This window comes from Dysidea avara, chromosome 1 (assembly GCF_963678975.1).
Source record: "Dysidea avara chromosome 1, odDysAvar1.4, whole genome shotgun sequence".
NCBI lineage: Eukaryota > Metazoa > Porifera > Demospongiae > Dictyoceratida > Dysideidae > Dysidea > Dysidea avara.
This window is the reverse complement of record NC_089272.1, coordinates 28188506-28199337: the sequence shown is the minus strand read 5'-3', so window position 1 is coordinate 28199337 and position 10832 is coordinate 28188506. Positions and strand designations below refer to the sequence as shown.

Genomic DNA, 10832 nt, shown 5'->3' with positions numbered 1-10832 from the left:
TGGAAAAGACACGTGTATTCCAATGTGTTGGTGCAATAACACTGTGGAGCGTGCACCCTGGAGATCAAAGCAGTACTGTGCTATGGCCGCCATAGTATATGAAAGGATAAAAGTAAGATAATAGTGTATGTATTGTATGGCTATCAATATGCCCGAAGTGTTTCTGTGAAAGAAGTAGGGCTAGCCCGTAGCTATAGTGATTTTTCGACTATGCTTGACTGAATGCATCAGGGTGGCAGTAGAAATTTCTGTTGATGTTTTCTTATAAATTCTGTAGCAACATAATGAAAACATTTTGAGTCAATCTGAAATCAATTTTGGGATAGATTTCACCCAACCAATACTCTCATGTCATCATGGGGAGAAATCGAAGCAGGTTTTTGGGTGATATTTTATTCATGGGCCACACCTACACCTTCGTCATTCCTACTATACAAATAATGTGATTTTCATATAGTTATTATTAAATATAAAGGGTGAGAAAATTTAAAAATTACAGAAGCTAGTAGAAACTGTTACAGTAAGTGTTAAAATGTTTTAAATGTTTGTTAAAGAGCTAAGAGAAAGTAGAGAATTACTTGACGTGTAAAGTTGTATCCCAGTTTTAGCCACTAGTATAGCTGCAGCTGTAGATGAATGACCTCCATATTGTATTACTTTTTGTACTGTGTTTCTACGACTCCTACACGCAGATGTACAATTTATTAATATGGTACAGTTCAGCTCCAAAGTAACGTTCACCCACATTTTAGACGCATTTTCCCTGCATTTTGCATGTGTCTCACTCGTCCGTATAAAATTATGCTGTCACCACGTAGAATCTATGTACATGTCGCAATACAAGTTTACTCATAATACACATTGCATGAGGATGCGACTTTCTCTTGTTTTGCTCACATTTTGCCTGCATTTTACTCACATATTAGATGAAGGTGTGCATGATCTTGGAGCTGAGCTGTACCGTATGTACTTGTTAATATTTGCTTGTACAGTGGATCCTCACTAATCCGAACTCCAGTAATCCGAACGCTCGATAATCCGAGCAGTACAAATGACTGTTTTATTAGAGTATTTGCAAACAAATGTATGTTCTATTAGAGTAATTGAATTAGGCTCTGTATATAATCAATGGGTTCACTAATCCAAACAAATTCACTAATCTGAACAGACTTTTGTCAACTTGAGAACAGAGCTGTTCGGATTAGTGAGGATCCACTGTAGTATCAAAGCGAAAGAGTTTCTGAATTTGCTCTAGTTATTGAAGGCAAGCATTTTTGTGGCTCAATTATAGCCTAATATGTCCATTCTTCTTTACTGAAGTGTATAGGAGTTTATTAATGGTGACATAAGTATATGTGACCGGATCTGCAAAAACCCAAAATAATGACGCAAGCCTAAAATTTCAGTATAGGCTATTGATTGTAATGCATAAAATATTTGTGTAAATGGAAAAAAAATTTCATAAAATTTTTAAACGCTCTGTTCTTTATGAAGAAAGGGTGTAATCATAAAAACATGGGTACCATCTTATACGCCTACTCAAGAGTAGTTCGAAAATCTTTGTGTCGTAGCAGTACCTTAAAGGATACGTGGTTTGTTTACGTCATGTTGAAGCAGTCGTAAAGTGATCGATTTTTCTTCACTGATTTCGTCTCTGTATGTAATGAAGAAAGGTGGCAGGAGAAAAAATTCACCATATAATGGGCTCCCATATTTATGACAAACACGATGGTGTATGTTGCAACTCTGTATTGCATTGTGTTTGTAAGTTACAGTCATTTTTGTAAGCACCTGTAATTTATTTTACCGATACTTGCTGTACAAATCGATCTTTCTGTTGCTGCCACTTTGTAGGGCTGTAACTCCAAAAGTTGTTGGCATACAAGGCTGAAACTTGGCCAGAGCATGCACTTGGCTAAGTAGATTATAAATATTCAATAATAAAGACTTTAAAAAATGCGCCATTATGTCGGGTTTTCGCAGATCCGGTCACATATGATACAAAAAATTAACAAGCATGTGTAAGCAAGGTTTATAATATGCTTACAATAAATAGTGCTGAGATTATCACCCAATTTGAAAATTTAATATCCGGTATGTCTTAAACAGCACGATGTGCATAATTGCTTGATGATAGTATGTCACTACTTTTATATAATATGTATATGCCACAGGTCCACCTGGTACACCAATCAATATCAGAGTTAGTAACATTAGTAATGCATCATTAAATCTTGTTGTACAGTGGGATGAGGTGGATGATGTTGATTGTTATATTGTAAACTGGACTGATGATGATAGTAGTTTCGAAGAATCTACATCACTGACAAACATTACTATAACACAGTTAACTCCTAACACAACTTATTATGTGACTGTAACTGCTGTGAATATTTGTGGAACTGGTCCAGTTAGTGATACTTTTATGGTGATTACTAATATGATACTTGTGATTAGGCCATCTGTACCAACATCAATGGGGATGACCACCGCACAAACTACATCTAGCTCTACAACAACAGCAACAACATTTCTAACAACACTAAAAGCAACAACAACAACACCAACAACAACAACAACAACAACACCAACAACAACAACACCTACAGGTAATAAAATTACATTAAATAATGGTAGATGATATACGTAGTTTTCAGTGTGTATCAAAAAGTAATCCTTTGTGGTTCAGTAGGTGCATAAAGCACTACGCATGCTAATGCAATTACAATGCAATGTGCATGTGACTTTCTCAGTTTTTAAATGTATCAAGAAATGCCAGTTTTAGTATTTAGTGTGTTGTAGCCCGACAATGGTTGAAGCTACGTGTACCAAACTTTCACATGCTTTTTACCTTCCGGGGGCATCCACTGTTCAAGTTACCAACAGCTAAGTTGCCCACCATTTTAGATACATAGCTTTTAAATCAAAGTGGTTGAGTGTTTCAAGTGAGTTCCAATGAGGGTGGTGGAAGGAGATGGATCAAGAAGTTGTTTTAAAAATTAAAGAGGATTGCATAGGAATAAATTAGGCCAAATTCAGGTCTCAAAACTGGCTAAAATGAAAGGAAATCTATAGCATGGATCTTTATCAACATCACAAAGCTGTATAGCCACAAACAGCCATCCTCTGCAGGTTGACCAAAGCTCCATTAAGGCCCCAGACTGCTTGTACAGCTTGTCACTGGACTTGGGAAAAGCAGTAAGCAAATGCAGACCACTCAAGCCTGGCTGATTTGACAGTTAAGTTGATGATAGTGTGTTCATATAGTTTTACTTTTATGGTGAAAAACCACATCTGCTGTTTCCCATGCAGACTCAGTCACAAATGAATTTACCACTGTATGCATGCACACACGCACACACACACGTGCGCGCACACAAATGCACATATATATATATGTATAGTTGTCTCAAGTACCTAAAAGATCATATCCTCTATCTATTAGGCCTGTTGCTTCTTTTATTAATTCTTTACGTTATTCTTTCTTTGTCAACAGCCCATTTTGTGGAACACCATACTGTGTACCTCATGCCATTCTGCAGATTAAAAGTTACCCTTATTCCATTCAGCCTCTTTTGCTGTGTATTCATATAGGTGTTTATTTTGATTTTGTGCAATTCTGTTGTTTTGACCTTGTAGTCCTAGTAGTTTCATTACTTTTGTAATGTCTTGTCATGGATTATCGAGAGAGAAGATAGAAAACTTAAATTTCACGTGTGTACTCCTTGCCTACAGTCTGCAATTTACACCTTTCTTGGGCTTCACCTTCTATGGCTTTCTCTGCTGGTTGATCCACATGGTGTCGTCTTCAAGAAACATAAAGTGTCAGAATGATTCTTTTCCAGGAGGTAAGGACGTGCATCACGTTGTACTGTACCATGTTATGATTATTCTGTTTTCGTTAATAACAGATCCCATGTTACTTATTCGAGCTTTCCTTGGGGAAATGAAGCTGGACGACAGTTTCCAGTTGCCCTCGTCAGCTAATAAAGCATATCTGGCAACTGCTGACTTAATGTTAGTTGATACTCATAGCCTACCTGACAGGACTGTATGGTTTTGTCAGTGGCTGATCAATGAGCTTGTTTTAATAATCAACCAATCACTTTCTAAGAAAGGCACAGTAAAGCAAGGTGTTCTGTGGCCTAAGCTGCATTTTTTACAAGGTTCAGACTACTTTAAACAGAAGTGGACAACCTACTTGTTTTCAATTAATGCCAACCCAGAAGCAAGTTTCTTTCAACACCTTACAAGATTTATTTTTGGAGATTTGCTAAAAAAGAAATTTGCAGTTAACGAGACAGCTGACACTGGACCATCAGATGAACCATTGACATTTGAGGAAGAAAATTCCATATATTATGGTGGGGGTTATGTGGTTCGCCAACTGAAAGCACATGAAGCTGATGCTGAATTAATTCATGGGCTTGACCATTTGCAGTTTAAAGAACAGGATTACCAGTGTGAAGCTGCTGTGTGGACTAACACAATTAACAGAAGTGGGTTGATTCGTATTAGTAAAGAAGCACAACAGGCTTTTGTTGCTATTGAAAATGCAATCTGTAGGCATTTAGTCCTTGATAAAGCCCACACCGTGGATGAAACAACTAGGATAAAGCTTAAGAAAAACTTTTTTGCAGATGACGACGTACAATTCAATGGTGCTTGACTGGAATGTCTAATGAAATTGGTGATGAGCGAGTAGAAGTCTTAGAGTTGCTCGAGATGTGTTTTGACAAATGTTTTGCTAATACAATTCAAGAACTATGCAAACGGGAAGCCAAACAAGGCATCGGTAAAACAAAAGCATTGCGAAAAACATTATTTTAAATAATATACTGCATATTTAATTTAATCATTATGTAATTGAAAAATTAACTCAAAATCGTAAATAGTGTTAAAGAAAAATTATTAGCATGAATATCTGCGTGTACACTTTCTCTGTCAAGAGGAAGCAGCTTTGTGTCATCAATTGATTGTTGGACACTGACACTCTTCTGGAAATTTCCTTTAGCATCGTCAAACCACATCAAGCCAACTTGACGGATAGTGTCACTATTCTTGACAAACTGCAGGACAGTAGGGTTATCGTTTGATTTTCCCTGTTGGCATTGCATGCCAAAATTCTTCTCTAGTGAGTCTTAATTAGGGATGCGGCTATTATGCCAGTATAATTTCAGGCATAATAGGTATGTGTGGGAATCAGGAATTATGCTAGTATTTTGAGGTGATTATAAAGCTTTAACAGTAGGAAAATCTGCAGATTGCACAATTTGTTAAAAAAGATCGAGATACTCTAATAGAGCAGTCATAAACTCTAATAGAACAGTCACTGAATATTATTTACTCTAATAAAGCAGTCACATTGAAATTAAATACTCTAATACAGCAACCAGCTAAAAATTCAAGACTATTTGGAGCTTAAACATCAATGAAAATGAGCAATAAACTGGTATTATTAACCAATTATGGTGGCATAATTTTGGGAATAATGGGCAATTCTCTAAAGCATAATAGGTGATTTTTTGAGCACTGCTCAAAAGTATAATGCTCAATTTTTGGAGCATAATAGCTTCATGCCTAGTCTTGATTTACATGTCCACTCATGAAGCAACTAACTCCAGGAATGGCAAGTACCGTTGGCACTAACTCCAGTAATAAGTAAACTAAAATTAAAAGTGATATGCACAGGTGTGTATGTATTATCCAGAGTAGCAATACATGACATTTGCATCCCAGTTCTAGACTCCCTTGCTATCATCATTTCTTTGTCAGCATCTGTGAACCCATCTCTAGCCATGACACTCTTCTCCCAATTTTCAAAGTAAACAAGGAATTCCTCTTTGAGAAACTGCAGTTGAAGTTATAAAACGTTGTCACAATGCACACAACCAGCTTACCTTTAGACGAGAATCATTTGAATACCTGTATGGCTGTTTAAACTGCTTTCTTTCTTTCTAACCTTTGGAGAAAGACAATACATTGAAGGAATCAAAAGATTGTCCATCAAGTCAATAAGAATTGCTGCTTTACTGACGTCCGTTCCACCTGTCAACTTTAATGCATTGGCTACATTGTTGCTGAAAACCTACACAAGTATAATACTGAGTTAAATGATTAAAGTATACACAACATACACAGCTTAAATTATTAACTACATGCAAGCTCATGCATTGATTGGGAATATATAGACATTGTCTAATATACTCACGTCTGCTGCAAGGTCCACTCTCATTTTTGAAATGTTTGTGAGCTTGATATGTTCATACTTAATCTTATAGACCATGGAGTATCCTGGTCTGCCAGCATTTCTTTTATACAAATCCTTAATAAAATCCCATTTGATGCTCTTCCGATTGCACTAAATAGACATAAAATAATTATATACATATACACATAGGCACACATGCAATAATTATTACTGTAACAATATAAATCAAAATTTGTGACCAGAGTTTACAGAACCGAACCAAATCGCACATCAGGCAAAATCAAACTAACACCACCAGTGGATAGCTACACTATCGTACTACAAGTTTTGACCCTCAGCACTACTCAAACTACACGGGGCTGGTTTTAATAGACGTCTTTTCTGGGTGGTGTGGAGTGCCCAAATGGCGGTTTCAGGCCTTGTGAAGGACCTGGCCTGGCAAGAATCAGTGGTTTACTGGTGGACAGCCTTATAATGTTGGCCAGACATGTTCTCTGTAGATTTTGCTACATATCAGCCACTAAGGAGCCAGCACAGCCCTGTAATCTCCTGTCTGGACTCCAATCGTGGTCTGCCTCCATTTTGAGGCCTATATTTTGCCCTCCCCGCCACCCCCCAGCCTCCACCCCTTTGTGAGCACTCGTGATACTACTTCGCTCGTCCAACTACTCAGATTTTCTATCTTATTTGGTGGGAAACTGTACAAGCAGCTACAGGTACTGGAAGTGGCTTGAAAGGTAACAGATTGATGCATCTTTTGTGTAAATTTCATACGCGTGCTTGCTATCCTAGGAGAGTTATGCTGGCTTCAATTCTTTAAAACCGTTTATCTCGAAACTTCTAATGTGCGATTTGGATCGTTTTTCCAAAATCCAGTCACATTTAATTTCTTACCCACAGCTTTTGGGCAGGATTACGAAAACTGTCCCTGATGGTCTTAATCGAATGAGAAGGATCAACAAAGAAAAAGTTCTTTTTCATTATTAGAAAAGATGTTGACTGTTTTATAAGTTGCATCAGGGTTATTGCATTCTGGTTTGGTATGCATGCAAAACAGTTTCCAGTTAGGTACTGCACCATCACAGGTAATCCCAAGGATTACACAACCCATCCTGTTTAGACGACCTATAGCTTCCAACAGCAGAGGAAAAATGTTATGCCCTTTCACAGATGTCACAGGAAACTGTGCAAATGCCAGTGCAATATTTGTGAATAATCCTCTGAACATAAACACCAGCATAGACTTGGTTAGTGGCCAGTGTAATCCAGGGTTGTCATTATTCAGAGATCTTTTGAATTCACTTAATTGGTTAGACACCTCACCAAAATCTGTGAAACCTATCATAGCTCCAGTGTTCTTATCAAACACAACTCCTTGTTTCACTTACATCTCATCAATGAGAATAACACCATACTTAGCCAATACTTCTCTAAGATTTAAAACATCAAGCAGTTGTCTCTCTGCATCAACAGAAAAGCCAACTCTGGTTGGAGAAAGGTGAGTGTATTCTCTCAGAGTCTGTGCTGAGGGAAGTGTGAGAATGCCAGAATTCCAGGTTGTATCATAAGCTTTCCCAGAGAGGTGATGCAGATACATTGCCCACTTCATATCTAGTGGATGCCACCATCTGCCATTAGGACTCTTACAAGCAGACAGTTTCAGCTGCTGCTTCCAAAATATAACTTGAAAGGAATCTTCACTATACTTGGAAAGCACGTTCTACGTTTGGCTATACATGATCATCGAAGATCATCATCCATAGTTTGATCAACCTGCAATGCTTCTGACTCAATGAGACTATCTACTTTGGATTTCATCCGTTGAAGTGCTCTACTCTCTAAGCGGGTGACATGGTGTGAATCAGCAAGCCTTGCATGCATTTCAGCAGTATTACAATGCCTATAGTTGGTGTGGGTTTGTGAACTTGAACGGTTAGGGCTCTCTCCCTGGTGTAAACTGCGCAAGGTACTATTGAGGACATTTCTCTGTTACTTGTAGCAGTACTCACACAGGTCTTTCTTCATGTTTAATAACAATAGCCTCAAACACTGAACATGTCATATGCAATTGAAGTGGTGGTCATAATGTGCAAGCAGTTTCTTTCCTACAAAAAGATATGCAACCAACTTCAGTGCACGCATAATTATTATCATAAATGTTATATTAATATACTTTATTGAATAATCATAAAACCTTCCTTTGTGTTTTTCAGTGAGTGGCTCATACTTCTCTTCATCTATTCCTTTGCAATTCTTGCAAGCATCAATCATATCAATTACTACCTTTACATCACTTGCAAATCTCAATCGAAGAGGTAAGGCTTGTAAAAGATCATAATGGTCTCTTGACAGAATACCAGAAGGAAGTTTTAACCACCACTCATTGTGGCATGTATTTCAATGGTGAAGGTGATAATGGGTGAACCAACATTGTTTACCCTGTAAGTACGAAACTGAATTTGTCTACAGATTCATCTGGAATCACAAACCAGCCTCTAAAGCCCATACACTGTAACAGGTTTGATCTTATGTTTAATAGTGAATAGTAATCTGTGTCAAGCTGAAGCCACTAATGAAATGGAAAAGGAGGATGTGGATGCATCCATGAACTGCCTGCAACCTGGTTCCATTCATACTATCCAGCTAGTTGATCATTTGCAATCTGGGACTGCCCAACAGAGCAATAATAAGGCTTTCTTGGAGGAAGGAAACCATATGCTTCCTGATAACCAATCTCCAGAAAATCCATTTCCTTATTCCAAGAGAAAGTTTGGTATCCGAGATGATTCCCAGAGTTACAAAATACTTTACAATCTAGCTGGTCATTTGCAGGCTGATAATTGTCTGGTCTGATATGGTCTCTGTTTGTTACATTGTCTGTTATGTGGTCACTATCTAGTTGGTCTGTTACGTTGTCTGTCATAATGTGGGCACTGTTTGTTACATTGTCTGTTATGTGGTCACTGTCTAGTTGGTCTGTTATATATTGTCTGTTGTCTAGTTGGTCTGTTACATTATCTGTTATAGTGTGGTCACTGTCTGTTATAGTGTGGTTACTGTCTAGTCGGTCTGTTACCCTGTCTGCTACAATGTGTACTAGCTTGTCATTGCCTGGTTGGTCCATTGCATCATGTGGCTAAGCAAACAATAAACTGTACCTTTGGAATTTACTACTCGAATTTCATTAGAATGTCACTTCTGAACAGTTAAGTGTCTTTTGACAAAATTGATTATAAAATAAATAAAATGTAGAAATAAGAATAGTTTATCGAAGATAAGTCTTTTAGGGGTATATACTACATAGGTACTGTAGAAAAACTAAAACTACATAAACAAGTTGATGTTCAGCTACTTCTAAAAACCGGCATCATGTAGCTAGCTAACTCATCTGGAATTAACCAACTACTACCTACGTACGTATATGTATTTTTATTACTTTAACCATGCAACAATACATAATTAATTTATTGTAATTCTCGGATTTTGTAATTAATGGAATTTTCATAATTCAATTATGTTGTTACAGTATGTACTCCTAAGGAAGCGCTTGGTAAACAAACCACTTTCAACAACATATTATGCCCAGAAGTACCTTCTAAATTGTTTTATGGTTTTACTATTATATTTTTCTAACAAATTCTCTCAAGAAAGCCTCAAAGCTGCTCTTAATTTTTGTTTGCGTACGTAGGAGATACACCCTCTTTCAACCACCTCCAAGGAATAGGCTATTCCTGGTAGCCCACAAGGCCTGCATCATTGTTTTTCAGTTATTAAACATCTGTAGAACCCGAAGAGAAGATATCCACAAAGTCTGAGGAGAGTTATCACACCGGTATTTCAGACCACTGAAAAGAAACCACCTCAGAGCAAAGCTTACCTGTGCAGTAGTTTAATACAGATTTCATTTTGATTTTTCTTCTTACGTAAATGCTGTTTTGCCATTTAACAATTTTGCTCACATGAGCGTGCACGGACAAACATAAGCAAATACATGTAGGAAGATACGTAGATACAGTACAGCTCAAATACAACTTCACAGCATGCGCGTTTTGCGTGATTTCCACACGCGTGAACTGAAGCACGCACACACAAGCTTGGCCTAGTGTACACGCATCGGAGCGCGTGTCTTGTTACACACATGAAACAGTTATTCACACGCACTACATGTGCATACTTCATGTAGCCACATGAGCACACATGGTGGGTTGCATTTAGTACGTGACACTGTGGCTACACGTATTCATAGTTGACTTTCATATTGTTAGTATATATAATACGCATTTTTACGTAGTGTAGTTGAGTCATTCACCTGTCCTAATTTTGCCATAACTAGCTACTGTACGTTGTAATACTTTATTACGTTTTTACACTATACGTAGCTACTGTACGAAGCACACCATATCCACTGAACTTATATACTGTAATCTGTAATAGCTAGCTACATATTGACAATGCTTGTATATTTTACAGGTAGCTACAGCCTCTATCCTGATCAGCATCAGCCATGAATAGCTAGCCGCTGTTCCTAGTCCATCCTCCAGAACTACAATTATAATATGCTGCCATTAACATTACAGCACCACATATTTTTGCTTCATAGGTAACAAAAGAGAAGGCTATT

General features: G+C 37.6%; 1 protein-coding gene across 1 annotated transcript in view; it reads left to right on the top strand.

Annotated features, from left to right (window-relative positions):
• The first annotated feature begins 2039 nt into the window (after window positions 1–2039).
• LOC136242503 (uncharacterized) overlaps window positions 2040–10832 on the top strand; it is a 48971-nt gene continuing 40178 nt past the window's right edge. The window contains exons 1-2 of the mRNA XM_066033976.1: window positions 2040–2094; window positions 2175–2609. Coding sequence (XP_065890048.1) covers window positions 2040–2094; window positions 2175–2609 — 490 coding nt within the window. The remainder of the gene's footprint in view (window positions 2095–2174; window positions 2610–10832) is intronic.